The sequence below is a fragment of the Lepidochelys kempii genome, chromosome 6 (genome assembly GCF_965140265.1).
Source record: "Lepidochelys kempii isolate rLepKem1 chromosome 6, rLepKem1.hap2, whole genome shotgun sequence".
NCBI classification, from domain to species: Eukaryota; Metazoa; Chordata; order Testudines; family Cheloniidae; genus Lepidochelys; species Lepidochelys kempii.
Genome location: NC_133261.1, coordinates 405,499 through 424,444, shown reverse-complemented (window position 1 = coordinate 424,444; position 18,946 = coordinate 405,499). Strand labels below are relative to the sequence as shown.

Genomic DNA, 18,946 nt, shown 5'->3' with positions numbered 1-18,946 from the left:
ACGCGCTATCTCAGAGTGGGCCAGGGGCAGCGTCTGCAGCAGGCCGGCCCCCCACTGCGCCAGGGGGAGCCCCCGCACCGCGTAGGCCGTGAACAGGGCCGAGGCCAGCGCCCCCAGGTACCCTGCAGCGGGGTAAGGGTCCGTCAGGGCCCCACACGGAGCCCCTGGTACCCTGCCCCCCATCCCCGGGCCTGGGGCCAGAGCCGCCGCTCAGAGCAGGACCCCCCCAGTTCCCTGCAGCGGGGCACCGCATCGGGGGCTGGGACCTCCCACAGCCCTTCCATAAACCCCCAATGGGAGATGGGCGGGGGGATGGCCTCCCACACTGTGCCCCACCCCCCTGCAATGGGGCACGGCATTGGGGGCTGGGAGATGGGGGGGCTGCCCCCTGCAAGGGGGAGGGGGATGCCAGGGGTGGGAGTGTGGGACTATTTTCCCCTCCAGCCCCCTGGCACAGTGCCAGCCCCTCGTGCCCCCTACCTGTGGGGTGATGGTGTGTCATGCGCCCGCTCTCCACACTGATCCGGATCAGGGTCGGTAGCTCCGTGGGGCGCGGGTACCTGGGGGGGCAGGGGCAGTGCAGGGTCATGCCCCCCAGCCCGGTGCCCCTCCGACACTGGACCCCCCCAGCGCCCCCCTGGCATGCAGCCGCCAGACCCCCGAGACCCAGAGCCCCCATCTTCCTGGACGCTCTGTCCTCTGTCCTGACCCCCCCCAGTCTCCTCCTGATGCCCCCAGCTCCGACCCCCTTCCCTGGGGTGCCCCATGGCCCCTGGGGGCCCCGGCCCCCACCTGAGCCCGATGGCCATGGAGCGCATGGCGGCCCCGCAGCCGGTGGCGTTGGGGTTGAAGGGGATCCGGTACCCGGCCGGCTCGCCCGGGCGCAGCTGGGACGTCCCTGGAGGGAGAGAGGGTGGGGGTCACACGGGCACCCCGCAGAGTCCCTGAAATAGCACCCCCCAAGCCCGGCCCAGGTATGCACAGCCCACGACCCCCCCCCACATGTCCTGGGGACCCCCCATGCTCCCCCCCATGCTCCCCCCCATGTCACAGGCGTGTGGGGCTGGCGGGCTGCGGGGGCTGCTGGGCTCGGGGGGGCACATGGGGCAGCTGGGCGGGGCAGTGGAGGGGGCCCCAGGAGGCAGCTGCAGGCTGGGTGTTGGTGGGCATGGGGGGGGCCCAGTGCCCAGGGGGTGCCAGGCATGGGGGGGCATCTCTACCCTACCCAGGATGCTGGTGGGGCCGGGTTTCCTGCCCTCCATGTCTCCCATGGCTGCCACGTAGCCTCGCGCCAACTCCTGCAGCAAGGGCTCCCCTTCCAGTCCTGGGGGGCAGAGAGAGGGGTCAGTCTAGGGCCGCCCCAGCCACCACAGGGACCCCCAGCCAGTCCCCTTCCTCCCCCTACACCCCAACTTCTCTGGGTCCAGCTAACCGGCCCAACCTGATCCCTGATTTATCCCCGCCCCGGTGCCCCCCGTTGCCCCCGGGTCTGCGCCCCTGGGGCGTTCGGAGGGTAATGGAAGGCCCCCGGCCAGGTGACCGGAGCCGTGCTCGGAAGGAATGGAGGTGAAGACGAGGGAGCGAGACGGGCTGAGCGCTCGGGGCTGGGAGCCGACGAGTCTCGGTGATGGCGGGGGCTCGGATCCCAAGAGGGATATGGACACTGAGGAGGACGCTGGAGCGACCCGGGTCGTTGTCTGGGCCCTGGGAGGGTTGTGGTGGCCTGTGTCCGGACTGGTGGTGGGTAAGTGGCCCCGGGGTAATTGCCAGCCTGTCTGGGAGAAGGGAAGTCAGGCCGCGAGGCTGCTGGAAATGTCTCCGGACCCTGGGACACGATCCTTCCTCAGCGCAGGTCTGCCTTGGGGCTCAGGAGGGGAGACCCTGAGCCGTAAGGATTGAGACCCCCAGCCGCTGACTGGAGTCGCCCTGAGTGTGGACGCTGGGCTGTAACCTCTGGACTGTTTCCAAACGGACTTTTGGCCGCTCCAGGCTCGTCTCTGCCCTCAAGAAGGGAACTCGAGCCTGTCTGGGGATCGACCCCGTCCCCAGCTCTCCGGCTTTTCTTTGCCAACCCTCCTCCCCCCGACAGAGGTGTCTGGACGGAGGCCGGAGGCCCGGCAGGTCAGGGGGACGGCGTTGGTGCCCGGGGGGCCGGACAGAGGCTGCTTCGGGCTGGCTGGGGGACCCTAGGTCCCGGGATGTCCCCCGGCGTGTGGGGTCTGTCTGCCCCGGTCTGTTCGCAGTTCACCCTGATTGAGTGGCCTCAGCGGGCTCCCACGGGCAGCCCCGTCACCCCCCCCTTTTCTCTCCCCCCCCGGGTCTGTGCCCCCGCATTTCCCCCCGGATCTGTGCCCCCCAGACCTGTGTCCCCCTCACCGGTGGCCAGGGCCTCGGCGGTTGCCAGGTGCAGGACGGTGTCGTCGCTGACGGGCCAGTCGGGGAGCGCGGCCTGGATGCCCCCCAGCCCCCCCAGCTGGGCCAGCTCGGCGTGGATCTGGGGGCCCGAGGGGCAGTACTCCCAGCGCTGGTTCCGGTAGCCCAAGGCGTCGCCCGCCCCGCTCAGCACCATGGCCGCTCGGTACGCCGCCCGGGGAGGGGCCCTGGGGGGAGACGGGGGTCAGGGCTCCGGCCCCCCAAGCATCAGCCCCCCGCCGCTCCCCCCTGCCGCTCAGCGCCCTGCTGGCTGGGTAAAGGTGTGGGGGGGGTCAGGGGTCTGGCCCCCAAACCCCACCCCCCAACTCTTCACCCCCCCACTCAGCTCCATGGCTGGGGCTGGGGACAGCCTGGGGTGGGGGAGGGGGGCACTTACGTCCCCTCCATGGAGCCTCCAGCTGGCCGGGGGCGTCTGGCCCACCTGCGTCCGTCTGTCCCTGCCGGCCCCTGCCCGTCCCTCTGTCTGTCTGTCTGGCCGTCAGTCTCTGCTGGGCCCTGCGTCCCTGTGTCCCTCCCTGCGTCCGTCTGTCGCTGCCGGCCCCTGCCCGTCCCTCTGCAAGGGCCTGGCCGGCCAGCCGTCCCCCCGTCCCCCCCGTGCCCGTCCCTGCAGGCCCCTGTCCCTGGGTCCCCCTGTGTCGCCCCCCCAATGCTGGCTCAGCGAGTCCTGTCTCTAAACGCGGCCTTGGCGTGGAGCCAGCTCCAGCCGGCCGCCCTTAAAGGGGCCAGAGAAACCAGAGCCCGCGAGAAGGGGGCTAGATGGGGGTGTGGGGCCGGGGAGCTGGCTTGGGGGGTGGGGGGCTGGGGTAGATGGGGCTGTGGGGGGTGGAGCTGGGAGTGTGGGGGCAGGTGGGAGCTGGGTAGATGGGGATGTGAGGTGGGGGCAGGGGGGCTGGCTGGGGCTGTGGGGGTGGGGAGCTGGGTGCCTGGGGGTGTGTGGGGCTGGCTAGATGGGGCTGTGTGGCTAGATGGGGCTGGGTAGATGGGGCCGGCTGGGGTTGTGGGGCTGGCTAGGTGGGGCTGTGTGGGGCTGGGGGGTGGCGGGGGCTGGGTAGTCCTGCCTCCCCCCAGCTCTCGCTGCCATTTCCTGCCATGCGCCCATCTCCGCATCACAGCCCACAGCTCGTCCGCTGGTCACTGCCTCCCGCCTGTTTCCTGCCCCCGGGGGCCCCTGGGCTCAGAGCCGTGCACGGCCCCACTGGGTCAGCCGGGCAGGGGGCAGCGGGAGCCGGCCCCACGGGGGGAGCTGTCGGGCCAGGCTGGCTGCAGACTCAGGCAGGCGTCGCCGCTCCCCCGGCCGGGCGTCGCCAGGGCCGGGGCAGCCCCTCCCCGGGGGCTGCGTGTGGGGCGGGCGCTCGGCCGCGATGCGCCTGGTGCTGTGGGTCACCCTCCTGCGGCTGGCGGCCGGCTCCCGGCAGCGTGGTAAGGGCAGGGGGCGAAGCCTCCGTGTCAGACGCATGGAGCTGGCAAGATCCAGGGGGCAGCGGCTGGTCCTTGCTCTGTGTGTCGCTGCGTGTGCAGCACCTGGCACCCGGGCCCCGACCTCGGGCGGGGCGGGGGGCTGGGCGGCGAGGGGGCCCGACCTCGGGCGAGGCGGGGGGCTGGGTGGCGAGGGGGCCCGACCTCGGGCGGGGCGGGGGGGCTGGAAACAGGGTGTCGGCCATTCTCTGTGTCCAGACCCCTGCACACACCTGCCCTCTAGGGCTCTGCAACGATCACACCCCCTTACCCCACCCCCTAGAGACTTAAGAACTGCATAGGGGAAACTGAGGCACCCCCACACTATTCAGAGGAAACATTAAGAACAGTCCCACTTCGTCTCAAAGGGCCAGGGTACATAAATGGCCGACACTCTGTCTCCTGGTGACTGATGGCCTGGGCTCTTCCCCCCCCTGCAAGGTGAGAGCTAAAGGGTTGGAGAACAAAGGAATCCGGTGACCTCCTGGCCCAGGAAAGGGACAAAGCCCAGAGGAGGAGGGGCTGGGGGGAGTTTCAGTTTGGGGCTGGCTGGGGACAAGGAGTGAGGGGCAGACGGGGTTGTCTGGCTCACTGCCCCGCAAAATGGATCCAGCTGAGGGGTCCTGTTCTCTGCACCTACAAGCTCTGTGTTAGACCATGTTCCTGTTGTCTAATAAACCTTCTGTTTTACTGTTTGGCTGAGAGTCCCGTCTGACTGCGAAGTTGGGGTTGTCACGGAGTGTGGGGGAGTCCAGGCCCTGCACCCCTCTTCCTGGGATCCACTGAGACTCTCAGCCAGCCAGTAAAACAGAAGGTTTATTGCACCACAGGAACACAGTCCAAAACAGAGCTTGTGGGTACAACCAGGACCCCTCAGTCACGTCCTTCTGGGGGAGCAGGGAGCTTAGACCCCAGCCCGGGGGTTCCCTGTGTTCCTCCACCCAGCCCCAAACTGAAACTAAACCCACCCAGCAGGCCCCCTCCTGCAGCCCCTGTTCACATTCCTGGGCGGAGGTGTCACCTCCCCCTCCCCCTCCTGGCTCAGGTGACAGGTTCTCAGGTCTCCCATCCCCAGGGCACATTCCCAGGTCAACACTCCCCCCTCCCTGCTGAGTCACATCGTCACATCTCTCCCCCCTTCGAGACTGAACTGAGCGGGGTCACGCTGACCAGTGACCTGGGGAAGTTCGGGGCCCCCTCTCCGGGACAGCGCATCCGCTATCAGGTTGGCCCTTCCCTTCACGTGGACCACGTCCATGTCGTAATCCTGCAGGAGCAGGCTCCATCTCAGGAGCTTGGCGTTGGCTCCTTTCATCTGGTGCAGCCAGGTCAGGGGAGAGGGGTTGGTGTAGACGGTGAAGTGTCCCCCCGAAGAGATAGGGCTCTAGTTTCTTGAGGGCCCTCACCATGGCCAGGCACTCCTTCTCGATGGCCGCGTAGTGTTGCTCCCGGGGCAGCAACTTCTTGCTCAGGTACACGATGGGGTGTCTCTCCCCCTTTTCATCCTCCTGCATTAACACTGCCCCCAGTCCCGTGTCTGAGGCGTCGGTGAACACCACAAAGGCACTTATCCTTATTGAACCTCATCAGATTTCTTTTGGCCCAATCCTCCAATTTGTCTAGGTCCTTCTGTATCCTATCCCTGCCCTCCAGCGTATCTACCACTCCTCCCAGTTTAGTATCATCCGCAAATTTGCTGAGAGTGCAATGCACACCATCCTCCAGATCATTTATGAAGATATTGAACAAAACCGGCCCCAGGACCGACCCTTGGGGCACTCCACTTGATACCGGCTGCCAACTAGATATGGAGCCATTGATCACTACCCGTTGAGCCCGACAATCTAGCCAGCTTTCTACCCACCTTGTAGTGCATTCATCCAGCCCATACTTCCTTAACTTCGTCCCACTTCGTCACAGCCGGTACGTCCCCAGCCCTGACTCAGCCCCTTCCCTCTGCCCCATAACTGGCCCTCGGTCAGGCCCAGCGCTGGTCCCCAGACTCCGGACTCCCTCATTCCAGGGCCATACGTAACCCGGGGGTGGCTCCCACTGGGGCAGGCAGGTCCCTGGGGAGTCCGAGGGTGTGTCCGTGTGATACCCCCGGAGCTGGGGTCGGGGGCCGGAGAACCCGGGAGTCGGTGGGCACTGGGGTCCCCTGGGGATTGGCAGTCGTGGGGCTTGGTGGTGGGGTCGCGCCGAGGAGCAGGGAGGGCAGCAACCGGGAGGTCTCTCTGACATGTGCGTCCCCAACAGCTGGCGGCCTGGAGATGGGGCTCAGGGTCATGCTGTGGATGCTGCGAGCGTCACTGTTGCTGGCCATGGCCATGGGGGGCTGGCTCTGCTGCGACACCGGCAGCCGGCCGAGGAAGGTGAGGGCTGAGTTTGCTCAGCGAGTGCCCAGCACTGGCCCCAGCATCGGTCCCCTGGCTAACACGGACCCCTCTGGCCCTGTCTGCACTGGGTCTGACACGTCCTCCCCTCACCCCTCGTTCCCAGGGACGGCAGGGGGTTGGGGTGAGCCCAGAGCCCGTTTCGCTCCGTGCAGCCTCGTCCCGACCAGGCGCTGGTAGGGCCAGAGGCTCCTGCACGGGGCGAAGAGCCGGGACTATTCGGGTGTCCTGAGAGACATTCCCGGGAAGGCACAGGAAAAACGGGGCCTGCCCCAGTGATATGATGGGGGGGCATCACCCTCACACACGGGCAGAAGCGACCCCCAGGAGTTTGTTCATAGCACCTTGTCCAGAGAGACACCCTGGGCTGGAGTCAGCACCTGTAAGCAGCCCTAGACCGCCGGGGGGCCTGGCCCCTGTGGAGACAGGGCCCTGAGCTGCGACCCACGTCTCTCCCTCTGGGCACTAACGCTGCTCTCCCCCGTGGCCGGTGCACAGATGGTGGAGCAGGCGACGGAGCGGATCTGGGACCCCCTGCGTCAGACGTTCCAGCGGGCTCGGGAGGCGATCTCCTCGCGGAGCCGATAGGAGGACCCCACCGCGGCCCGCAGCACCATGGCTCTCCATCCCGCAGCGCTGTCCCTGCCTCCAGTGCCCCCCTCGGCCCGTGGGCATCCCGCGCGCCGGCCTCCCAGCAGCCAGTTCCTGCCCTTGCTGCTCCGGGGAGCGACTGAGCTGCCGGCCGCGGCAGGAGCTCTCTGCAGGGACACAGCCTGTGTCCCCTCTCGCCCCCGTGTCCCCGGCCCCTCGCTGCGTCCGGCGCGTGGGCGGGGTGTGGTTTCCTCTCTGCTCAGCTGTCTCTCTACACGCCCTGCGCAGCTGCAGTTCCTGGGCTGGGACCCCCCCCGATCCCCGCGGACCCCTCTGCTGGGAGCCAGCGCTCGGGCCAGGCGTCGCCTGGGGCCGGCTGGGCCCTGCTCCTCCCTGCCTGGCACCCTCGGGCATGCACACGTCAGCCTTTGCCCCTGCCCCGAGCTCAGGTGATCTGCTGAATTATCATTTACATCTTAGAACGAGTTCAGCTGCTTGTTAAAATTAACGCTGCCGTGCAAATATTTCCCCAGCTTCCAGAGGCTCCTGCCTGCCCCCCTGCCCCAGCCCCTGCTTGTTAAATCCGCACAAATAAAACAAAGTCTGCTCTGCAGGTAGGAGGACGGGAAGGGAGGGCAAGATCCTTTTGCAATGGGCTTCGCAGGGACCTGCAGCCGGGTGTGGCTGGAGGGCGCCTGGTGGCCGCATTCGCACAGGGCCACGTGAACGCTAACAAACCCTAGCTTGAGTGAGGAGCCTGGGGCCAGAAGATTGAGCCCCAGGGCTTGGGGTGGACTGGCAACCCGGCCAGAGCTTTATGCAGCCAGACCCCTCACCTGCGCCGCAGGGAGCCCTCCAGCCGTGCAAACACTTACCATTGTCCAAGCCCCAGGAATGGCAAACGTGGGCACGTGGCCAAGACATAGCCACAGGTGGGGAACCAAACCCGGCTCTCAGGGGGATCTCGGGCCGGCAGGGCGGTGATGCCCTGAGCGCTTTTCTCCCCAGAAGGGGAACCCACGGCCCGCGGACCTGTGAGCGTTCGTGGTGCAGATCTTGTCTCCCTAGTTTTGTGACTTTGCTCGCACTGATCGCGGCGTTAATAAAACTCAGACAGTCTCTGTGCGTCTCACACACTCAGCTTCACCATCGTGCTCTGCGTAGCCAGCCGAGAACGAACCTGTCGCTCGCGACAAGTGTCCCTGGCATTGGCTGTGCCCGGCCCGGCCCTGCTGCGCCCAGGCTGAGCCCCACCCCGGCGCGGCCCTGTCACGGAGTGGGGGGAGTCCAGGCCCTGCACCCCTCTTCCCGCGATTCCCTGAGACTCTCAGCCAGCCAGTAAAACGGAAGGTTTATTGCACCACAGGAACACAGTCCAAAACAGAGCTTGTGGGCACAACCAGGACCCCTCAGTCAAGTCCTTCTGGGGGGCAGGGAGCTCAGACCCCAGCCCTGGGGTTCCCTGCGTTCCTCCTGTGACGAAGTGGGACTGTTCTTAATGTTTCCTCTGAATAGTGTGGGGGTGCCTCAGTTTCCCCTAGGCAGTTCTTAAGTATCTAGGTGGTGGGGTAAGGGTGTATGATCATTGCAGAGCTCTGCAGGGCAGGTGTGTGCAGGGGTCTGGACACAGAGAATGGCCGACACCCTGTTTCCTGGCCACTGATGGCCTGGGCCCTTCCCCCCTGCAAGGTGAGAGCTAAAGGGTTGAAGAACAAAGGAATCCGGTGACCTCCTGGCCCGGGAAAGGGACAAAGCCGAGGGGAGGAGGGGCTGGGGGGAGTTTCAGTTTGGGGCTGGCTGGGACATGGAGTGAAGGGCAGACGGGGTTGTCTGGCTCACTGCCCCCAAAATGGACCCAGCTGAGGGGTCCTGTTCTCTGCACCTACAAGCTCTGTGTTAGACCATGTTCCTGTCGTCTAATAAACCTGTTTTACTGGCTGGCTGCGGAGTTGGGGGGCAGGACCCTCTGGCTTCCCCAGGACCCCGCCTGGGCGGACTGGCTGTGGGAAGCGCACGGAGGGGCAGAGGAGGCTGGAGGCTCCAGGGTCAGACACAGGAAGGTGGAGCCGGGGGAGCTGTGTGTCCTGCAGACAGGCTGCTCCCCGAGAGGAGACTTCCCCAGAGTCCTGCCTGGCTTTGTGGGGAGCAGCTCCAAGCATCGCCCGGGGACCCCGTGACGGGTGGGACTCAGTTTTCCTGGGTGCTATGGGTTTAACAAGGGGAGGCGAGAGGGAGTTTGTGGTTACACAGGACCGGCGAGGGAACATGGGACTCCGGCCAGTGGTCTGGTGACTGGAGACCCCAGCGACGGGTGACCTGGGGACCCGGAGCCCAGCTCGGGAGTCCCAACCAGGTCTGGCCAGTGGGGGGACACTGGCCTGCGGTGAGAGGGGACCCCGTTGACCGGACCAGCTGGGTCCAGCCAGAGAGGCTGGAGCACAGACAGCTCCCTGCCTCGTCCCTGTGCGTGGCGGGGGGAATAACGACTGACGGTGGGTGACGAGAGACGCTGCGGGTACGGGTGTCGCGGGAGTAAGGACCATGTGGGGCAGGGGAGATGCCTGAATAAACCGTCGCTAAGGAAATTAACACAAAACGGGGGAACCGCTGCTTACAACGGCCCAGAACCCCGAATCGCCCTGGTGATAGCCGTGTAACACCCCCGCGGCGCACGGCGCACGACGGGCCTGACCCGCGCCCGCCCAGTCACGAGGGCGGACCATGCCACTTGTCCGTGCGCGCCGGCCTTTTCTGCGGCCGGCGGCGGGAACACGTGCTATGGTCCACGCAAGGGCGGGAAACCAGCTGAGGTGAAACGGCCCTTGAGATCGCCCCGTGGCGGTGCTGGAGACACTGCGCATGGCCACTAGGTAACTCGAGGGGGTGGAAGGCCACGAGTGTCGATGAAGCCCCCTCGCACTAGGCCCAGGTGTCCTTGGCCCCCCGCCTGGAGGCACTCGCAGCAGTCATGCTAAGGATCTGCGACAATATGCTGCGGAGTCCGACTGCCTGAAACTAAGCAAGGCCAAACAGGGCAGATAGGGAAGAACAATGCTGAATCAAGCAGCTTTATGTATGGTTTAACAGATGGCACAGAGAACCAGGGAACTAGCTGGTATCTGGATTGGCTGGCTAGATGGATCCTTAGGGCAGCTTGCTATTGGGTAAGTATGCTGAAGAAAGGACGTATATGTAACCCTTCTGCCCGTCAGAGTTGGCAGCAACAAGGGCCGGGTTCAGTCTCTAGGGGATCCATTCCAATAACACAATGCAAACCGGCTCGAGCCCCCACCCAGTGACCTGGGACCAATATATACCACCCCCGCCGGGCGCCTCCAAGAGGCGATACTTCCCCTCTCGCAAGCTGTCACGGAGTCCCTGGGCGATGCTCTGGAGCTGCTCCCCATGAAGCCAGTCAGGACTCTGGGGAAGTCTCCTTTCTGTGAGCAGCCTGTCTGCAGGACACACGGCTCACCCGGCTTCCACCTTCCTGGGTCTGACCTCGGAGCCTTCAGCCTCCTCTGCCCCTCCGTGCGCTTCCCACAGCGAGTCCATCCAGGCGGGGTCCTGGGGAAGCCAGAGGGTCCTGCCCCCCAACTCCGCAGTCAGACGGGACTCTCAGCCAGCCAGTAAAACAGAAGGTTTATTAGACGACAGGAACATGGTCTAACACAGAGCTTGTAGGTGCAGAGAACAGGACCCCTCAGCTGGGTCCATTTTGGGGGGCAGTGAGCCAGACAACCACGTCTGCCCTTCACTCCATGTCCCAGCCAGCCCCAAACTGAAACTCCCTCCACCCCCCCCTCCTCTGGGCTTTGTCCCTTTCCCGGGCCAGGTGGTCACCTGATTCCTTTGTTCTCCAACCCTTTAGCTCTCACCTTGCAGGGGGGAAGGGCCCAGGCCATCAGTGGCCAGGAAACAGGGTGTCGGCCATTCTCTGTGTCCAGACCCCTGCCCACACCTGCCCTCTAGGGCTCTGCAACGATCATACACCCTTACCCCACCCCCTAGAGACTTAAGAACTGCCTAGGGGAAACTGAGGCACCCCCACACTATTCAGAGAAACATTAAGAACAGTCCCACTTCGTCACACTGAGCTATAACAGTGTAACCCCTCACACCCCACAGAGGCCCCGGGGCCCAGAGCGAGGGGACTCCCTGAGGGGCCCACGGCAGAGACAGGCGGGCTAGGGCTCCGAGAGGTGCGGCTCCAGGAGGTGGAGGGGCTGGAGCCCCGAGAGAGAGTGGACCCCCGAGAAGGGCTGTCGCACTGAAGGGGGTTCCCCCCGGAGACTGCACGCACAGGGCCAGGAGCCCGTAACAGCCCGTCACTCGGCCTCTCGGGTCCCCTATGGGCAGTGGGGATAATAGCGCTGCCTGCCCCACAGCGGGGCAAGGCTCTGACGGGGGGCGGGGACCAGAGACAGCCTGTGGCCCTGCAATCTACCGCCTCAGCAGGGGTTAGCTGGACCCAGCTGACTCCCGGGGCAGACTAACGCCCCCAGGCCTGGTGTTGGGCTGGCCGTGCCCCCGCTGGACCCCGGGAGTGCTGGGGTGGGGCGGGGGGCAAGGTCTGTCCCAGGGTGCACCTCTGAGCCAGCGCCGGGCAGGTGCGTCTGAGCCTCGCCCCGCAACATCAGACCTCCTGATCGCCACCCTTTGCCCGTTTTTATAGCCCTCCCCGTGACCCACGGAAAGTGAAAGGGAATTCGCCCTTCCCCGGGAGCCCTGCCAGCCCCGGAGAAGGAGACAGGGAGGCTGTGGGACGGAGGGCAGGGACCATGGGGCTGGCAGATCTCCTTGTCCCACTCCTTTTCCTCGGGGTGGCCGGTACGTACAGACCCCTTGTGTCCTGGGGCAGGGCCCCGGGGCTCCCCGGCCGAGTAGAGTGCCGGGGATGGAGCCCAAGACTTGGCTCGGTCCTAGCGGGGCCCAGCTCTGCTCTGGGCCCCTGGGAATGACCCGGAGGTGCAGGGGATTGTGTACGTGGGAAAGGTGGGAAGGGACAGGCTGTGCCGAGGGGGGGACACACCAGGGCGAGAGGGAGAGCCGCTTTCTGGCTATGGGTGCTGTGTGCAGGGGGGGTCTGGCTGTGGGTGCTGTGTGCCGGGGGGGGTCTGGCTGTGGGTGCTGTGTGCGGGGGGGGGGTCTGGCTGTGGGTGCTGTGTGCAGGGGGGGCTGAGCTGGCCTTTCTGCGCAATTGACCTGCTGGCAGCTCTGCTGTCTCTCTGGCCAGCTCCGTCCTCGGGACGCCAGGGCCTGTGCTGGGTGAGGGGCACAGCTGGGGAACGGCAGGATTTCACTGCAGGCAGAACCTGAGACCCCCTGGAGCTGAGCCAAGGGGAAAGGGCCCTTTGGTGGCTCGGTGGTGAGCGTGGGCAGGCACTCCTGGACCATGGCCAGAGGGGCAGAGACCTGCCTCACGGACAGAGACTTGGGGTCTGTCTGCACTGCAAGGAAAAGCCCGCGGCACTGATTCCCACAGCCCAGGTCTATTGCCTTGGGCTCGCGCTGCAGGGTTGCCAATAGCCGCATGGGAAACGACCCGGGCGCTGCGATAACCCCGTGTTCAGTAGCAGGATCCCATGACTAGATTCCTCTCTGTCACGGAGTCCCTGGGCGATGCTCTGGAGCTCCCCATGAAGCCAGGCAGGACTCCGGGGCCGTCTCCTCTCGGGGAGCAGCCTGTCTGCAGGACACACAGCTCACCCGGCTTCCACCTTCCTGGGTCTGACCCCGGAGCCTCCAGCCTCCTCTGCCCCTCCGGGCACTTCCCACAGCGAGTCCACTCAGGCGGGGTCCTGGGGAAGCCAGAGGGTCCTGCCCCCCAACTCCGCAGTCAGACGGGACTCTCAGCCAGTCAGTAAAACAGAAGGTTTATTAGACGACAGGAACATGGTCTAAAACAGAGCTTGCAGGTGCAGAGAACGGGACTCCTCAGCTGGGTCCATTTTGGGGGGGCCATGAGCCAGACAACCACGTCTGCCCTTCACTCCATGTCCCAGCCAGCCCCAAACTGAAACTCCCTCCAGCCCCTCCTCCTCTGGGCTTTGTCCCTTTCCCGGGCCAGGAGGTCACCTGATCCCTTTGTTCTCCAACCCTTTAGCTCTCACCTTGCAGGGGGAAGGGCCCAGGCCATCAGTGGCCAGGAAACAGGGTGTCGGCCATGCTCTGTGTCCAGACCCCTGCCCACACCTGCCCTCTAGGGCTCTGCAACAATCACACCCCCTTATCCCACCACCTATATACTTAAGAACTGCCTAGGGGAAACTGAGGCACCCCCACACTATTCAGAGGAAACATTAAGAACAGTCCCACTTCGTCACACTCTCTAATGCCTCGAAGCTCACTGGTGTGGGGGCTGTTTCGTTGCTGATATTTACCGGGCAGGGGTTTGTCAACTTGTTCAAACTTCCCAAAGAAACCGTGTGAACAAAACAGCCGGGTAGCTGTTCCCGCGGGGCTGGAGCCCTGGCTCGGAGACATGGAGAGGAGGGCAGGTCTCAGGGCCCGGGCTCCAGCCCGGTTGGGAACATTTTTAGCCCTGCAGCCCAAGGCTTCCGAGCCGGAATTAATAGAGCTGGGCCCACCTGGTGCTGCGGGTTTTCCTTTGCAGTGTGGATGTACCCCAAGGAGCTCAGTCTGCTCAGCTTAGCACAGAGAAAGTTCAGGGGGGATGGCAGGACGCTGGTCTAGAACCACCCACGTGGGGAACAAAGGCTAGCAGCAGAGGGGCCTGTCCCCTAGCAAAGGCAGAACAAGAGCCAGTGGCTGGGGAGCTGAAACAGGACACGCTCAGGCTAGAAATACGTGACCGTGTTCAAGAGGGAGGGGAGTTAATTCCTGGAACAACTCGCCGGGGAGCAGGTGCTTCTCCAGCGCCTGGAGTCAGTGAAGTGTGATCGGGTGTCTCTCTGAAGGCGCGGCTGGAGCTCTGCCGGACGTAGGACTCCCTGGAGCACTTCTCCGGCCTGGGCTATGCAACTGGCCAGACGGGCGGGGCACGATGGGCCCTGCTGGCTGTACCAGCTGGGATCCTACCGCAAGGCTGTAAACAGTCCACAGACATTTTGCAAGGGAGGGGCCCCTCGATTTTGCATAAACATGACAGCACCCACAGTCCACAGAGAGCAACGCCCGCCTCCTGCAAGTCCAAGCCCTTGGCTCGTTTCAGCGCCTCTCTCCAAAGAATGACCATTTCGTATCTGAAAGGAAAGGTGCTGGGTTTCAGCTGAGAAACGCAGGGGTCCCCAGCTGGGAAGGGGCCCGAGCGGTGGAGCTGGGAGCTCTGCGCCGGGGACATGCTGCCTGCAGGCCAGCTTGCAGCTCAGCTCTCTCCCACCTGGCTACAGACCCATTCCTTTGTCTCCCAGCAGTCCCTAATTGTTCCGAGCTCGCTGCACAAATCAATGTGTCCGACAGTTTCCTTCATTCCTAAAAGGGCCGGAAACAGACTCTGCAGCAGGATCCCAGACGCAAAGGGTCCTGCCTGAAGGCAGAGACAGTTCCCAGGACTGCAAACCTGTGTGGTTTATTTACCCGTTTCATTTTACAGGTGACCCACTGACGATATACACCCTGCCCTCCTCCTCGGCTGTGCTGGGCTCTGCAGCGTTGCTGAAATGCCGGTTCAACATCGGGGGGCCGATCAATCTAACCGCGCTGCAGGTGTACTGGTATTTCTCGGATCGCAGCGTGGCACAGTACGACCGGGGCAAGGAAACGTTTGCACCAGGGGTGAGCATCTCCAAGCAGGAGTTACTGATCGGGAACGCCTCCCTGGGGATGGAGAACGTTCAAGTGTCGGACGAGGGGCCGTACAAATGTGTGGTCGGGTACGGTGCGGAGCGGCAGCAGAGCGAGACGACCCTCCGTGTGTTCGGTAAGGAGGGCACAGGAGTCCCGGCCGAGAAGCCGCCAGGAGTCATTGTCCCACTGCTGCTCGGGCTGGCAGGCCGGCGTGGCTCGCGTGCGTGCGAGCGAGGGGACGTGGAAGCCCTGGCGTGCATGCGTGCGCACCGTGTGTGTGCAGAGTCGCCGAACGGTGCAGCCCGTCGCGGACGCAGCGTGTTCTGCCCCAGCCGCAGGAAGGGGCCGGGCGCTGGTGCAGCGGCCGCAGGGCTCAGCACCGTGCCAGACAGTGGCGGTCGCTGAGTTAACGCTGCACTCCCGTCCTCTGCCTCTCTTTCCAGCTGCGCCCAGACTCTCCGTCCCCCGGCGAGCGGCCGGGAGAGGCACAGCCAGCGCCTTCCCCTGCCATGTGCGGGGATTCTACCCCGCGGACGTCACCGTCGCCTGGCTGAGAGACGGGCGGGTTCTGGCCGACGTCACCCCGTCTGCCCCCCAGAGGAACCCAGACGGGACCTTCAACCTCACCCTGACCTACACCTTCACCCCCACCGCGAGCGACTCCGGCAGCCTCTTCTCCTGCCACGTCAGCCACGCGGCTCTGGCTCAGCCCCTGCGGGAGGGGTTCCCCCTGGCGGTCACAGGTGAGGGGGGGCTGGGGGAGGGCAGGATCCTGGGGTCCAGACCCTGCTTTATCGCTGACTGGGAAAGATTCACATTGTTCTTTGTCCCCTCCACGTCCCCTAAGCAGGAGCAGACTGACTCTGCTGGGATGCTTGGGGAGGGGGGGCGGGGGGGGCGTGCTGACACCTGGTGTGGGGCAGCGGGCACAAGGCACAACCCAGCCTGTCAGGGGTGAGTCGTGGGGAGGGGCTGGAGGAGCCAATGGGCAGGAAGATCCCTGTGCAGCCAAAATACCCAGAACATCCCCCCCACTCCCCGCCTGCCATCACAGTGTCTGCTGCCCAGGGATGGAGCCTTGGTAATGACTGATCCTGTCTATTACGGGTGCGCGGGTGGGTGGGTGGGGGGGTCCCATTGTTTCAGGAGCTGCCCAGACACAGAGGAGGACACGGTCCCTGCCCTGAGCAGCTTCCAGTCAAACCAGAGCAGACAGACCCCGGGTGGGGGAAGGGGACAGCGCATCATTAGGGGAATGGTAGGTAATGAAGAGGATCACTGGTCCCTGGTACAGAGCCATCTGGGTCACTTGGTCAGCTGGGCAGCAGTGACTGCGAAAGTGGTGGGGTTGCGGTGAATAATAACAATACTAGGTTATGCCATAAACACACCGACCCCTCTGTGACGCAGCTGGGAGGGGGGTGGATTGACCGGGGATGGCGTCTAGTTTTACGGGGACTGTCTGCACGGGGGATTGGATAGCAGGGGATGAGCCTCTAACCTGAGCCGGGAGGAGGTTGGGGCCGGGTGACACCTTGGCCCAGGAAACTGGACAAAGGCGAGAGGAGAGAGCCTGCTGGAGGAGTTTTGGTTTCAGTTTTGTGCTGGGTGGAGGAACACAGGGAACCCCAAGTCTGGGGTCTAAGATCCCTGCCCCCCAGAAGGACTTGACTGAGGGGTCCTGGTTGCACCCACAAGCTCTGTTTTGGACTGTGTTCCTGTGGTGCAATAAACCTTCTGTTTTACTGGCTGGCTGAGAGTCTCAGTGAATCCCGGGAAGAGAGGTGCAGGGCCTGGACTCCCCCACACTCCGTGACAACTGGTGGCAGCGGTGGGATGTACTGCACCCCGTGGACGGCGCTTCCTGCAGTAAGTGACTGGGGAGCAGTAAAACGAAGGGGAATTGACAGGGACCAGGCGTGCTGAAGATTCAGAGAGAGACAGTTTCAGGGGGCGGTTAACCCCTGGGAGTGTGTGACCAGAGAGAAGGACTTTTGCAGTAACAGGGTCCCCCGGGGGATCGCAGCGAGTGGTCCCAGGGGCGGAGGAGTCTGCAGCTCGACCCTGGCAAAGAGGTGGTGACCTCAAGAAGGACTGGCACCCTTGGGGTTCTTCCTGGAAACCGTGGGAAGCTGCCCGGCCTGCGAGTGGCCAGCAGGGAGATGTACGCTAAACGCCTAAAGAGCGACCTGGTGGAGCTGTGCAGGCAGAGGGGGCTGCGCATCGGGAGGTCCACCAAGGAACAGCTGATTGCCCAGCTGGAGGAGAGGGATCGCTTGGATGACCCGATCCCTGTCCCTGAGGGAAGCTGCCTGGGGGACGCAGCGTGGGCCCTGGGGCCTGACTGGGCTGGGAGGGGTCAGACTGCTGCCGAGGACATCCCGAGACCCTTCCTACCTAGGCCTGGGGGAGGGGTTGGGGGAAGCCCAGCGAATACCGAGGGCACCCTGACCCCGGCACCCAGCAGGGGATCCTCCCGGCGGAGCTCCCCATCCCTGGAGCAGAGGCATCTGGCCTGGGAGAGGGAGATGAAAATGAGGGAGCTGAAGGATCGCGAAAAGCAGTGGCAGCATGAGGAGAAGCAGCGGCAACATGAGCTGGAGGAGAACGAGAAGCAGCATCAGCATAAGCTGGAGGAGAAGGAGAGGGAGCGTCAGGAGAAGGAGAAACAAAGACAGCATGAACTGGAGCTGGCCAGGCTGAGGAGCAGTGGGGCGCCGGCTGCGGTGAGTGAGGGGGGACCCAAGACTGCAAGGAGCTTTGATAAGTGCTTCCTGGCCCAGCGGAAGGAGGGGGAGGACACAGATAGCTTCCTGACGGCCTTTGAGAATGCCTGCGAGCTGCACAGGGTTGACCCTGCAGACAGGCTCCAGTTTCTCACCCCCTTACTGGACCCCAAAGCCGTGGAGGTGTACAGCCGAATGACAGGGGCGGAGGCAGGGGACTATGAACTGTTCAAGCAGGCCCTGCTCCGTGAGTTTGGGCTGACCCCCGAGATGTACCGGAGAAGGTTCCGGAGTCAGCGTAAAACGCCTGAGGTCACCTACCTACAACTGGCCAACCGGATGCAGGGGTATGCCCGCAAGTGGACAGCTGGGGCCCGAGCTAAAGAGGACCTGCTGGACCTAATCGTACTGGAGCAACTGTATGAACAGTGCCCGTCCGACCTGAGGCTGTGGTTGGTGGACAAAAAGCTCGAGAACCCCCAGCACGCAGGGCAGCTGGCCGACGAGTTTGTGAACAGTCGGTCAGGGGGTAGCCGGGAGGAGCCCCAAAAGAACAGGCCCCCCCGATGCAGAGAGAGAGTCACCAGGGGGCCTCCCAGCGGGGAAATAGGGAGAACCCCCTCCCAAGGGGAACGCCTGGCGTCGGGCCCCTCCGACCCGCTCGAGGGGACCAACGTGACCTGAGCTGCTATCACTGTGGCCAGAGAGGCCACGTACGGTCCCAGTGCCCCGGGCTCAGGGACAGACTGAGCAGACCCAACCTACCCAGGGTTAACTGGGTAGGGACCCAGCTGGACGAGGGGCAGATGACCCAGGCAAGGGGGGCTACCAGTTTACCACCTGCTCCAGAGGGAAGAGTACCCCAGCCAGCTCTGCCAGAGGGCTGGATACCCTGGACTCAGGGTGCTCGGTTTCAGGGTGGGCGCGGGGCTGTCCCTCCGGAGAGAGTGCCTTGTTCCCCTGGAGGTGGATGGGAGGAAGGTCAATGGATACTGGGATATGGGCACGGAGGTGACGCTGGCCTGGCCCAAGGTGGTGGCCCCAGATCGGGTGGTGCCCAACACCTACCTGACCCTGACGGGGGTGGGCAGGACCCCATTCAAGGTGCTCGTGGCAAGGGTACACCTGAAATGGGGGGCCAAGGAGCGCCCCAAGGATGTGGGGGTACACCACCATTTGCCCACTGAAGTTTTGATGGGGGGAGACCTAGAGGACTGGCCAAGCAACCCCCAGAACTCCTTAGTCGTAACTCGTAACCAGAGCCGGCGAGGGTCACTGCTCCCCGACCTCGGGGAGGGTATCACACCGGAGGCGCAGGACCCTACCCTGGTGGGGAGGGAGGGCCGAGGGGCACGGCTTAGAGAGGCGGAGGCCTCAGACCTGGCCAGCGAGAGGGAACCGGGCCCCGTCCCTGCCCCAGCTGCTGAGTTCCAGGCCGAGTTGAGGAAAGATCCCTCCTTGCGGAAGCTCAGGGACCTGGCCGACCTCGGTGTGGGACGGACCATGAGGAGAGGCTGCCAGGAGAGGTTCCTGTGGGAGAAGGGGTTCCTGTACCGAGAATGGGCTCCCTCAGGGGAAGTAGAGTCCTGTGGGATCAGG

General features: G+C 64.4%; 2 protein-coding genes across 4 annotated transcripts in view; one reads left to right on the top strand and one right to left on the bottom strand.

The window, feature by feature from the left end:
- LOC140912251 (ADP-ribosylhydrolase ARH1-like) overlaps positions 1-3,040 on the bottom strand; it is a 7,724-nt gene extending 4,684 nt beyond the window's left edge. The window contains exons 1-6 of the mRNA XM_073346400.1: positions 2,810-3,040; positions 2,377-2,600; positions 1,226-1,324; positions 793-898; positions 481-560; positions 22-122 (exon numbers count right to left, since the gene is read on the bottom strand). Of these exons, the coding sequence (XP_073202501.1) occupies positions 22-122; positions 481-560; positions 793-898; positions 1,226-1,324; positions 2,377-2,600; positions 2,810-2,820 (621 nt within the window). The 5' untranslated portion in view covers positions 2,821-3,040. The remainder of the gene's footprint in view (positions 1-21; positions 123-480; positions 561-792; positions 899-1,225; positions 1,325-2,376; positions 2,601-2,809) is intronic.
- LOC140912248 (uncharacterized) overlaps positions 1,636-18,946 on the top strand; it is a 30,442-nt gene continuing 13,131 nt past the window's right edge. The window contains exons 1-3 of one of the 3 annotated variants that reach the window (XM_073346396.1): positions 1,636-1,744; positions 14,428-14,754; positions 15,065-15,364. In XM_073346396.1, coding sequence (XP_073202497.1) covers positions 1,657-1,744; positions 14,428-14,754; positions 15,065-15,364 — 715 coding nt within the window. In that variant the 5' untranslated portion in view covers positions 1,636-1,656. Of the gene's footprint in view, positions 1,745-14,414; positions 14,755-15,064; positions 15,365-18,946 lie in introns of those variants that run through there. The other 2 variants (XM_073346397.1, XM_073346398.1) reach the window with 2 other exon arrangements.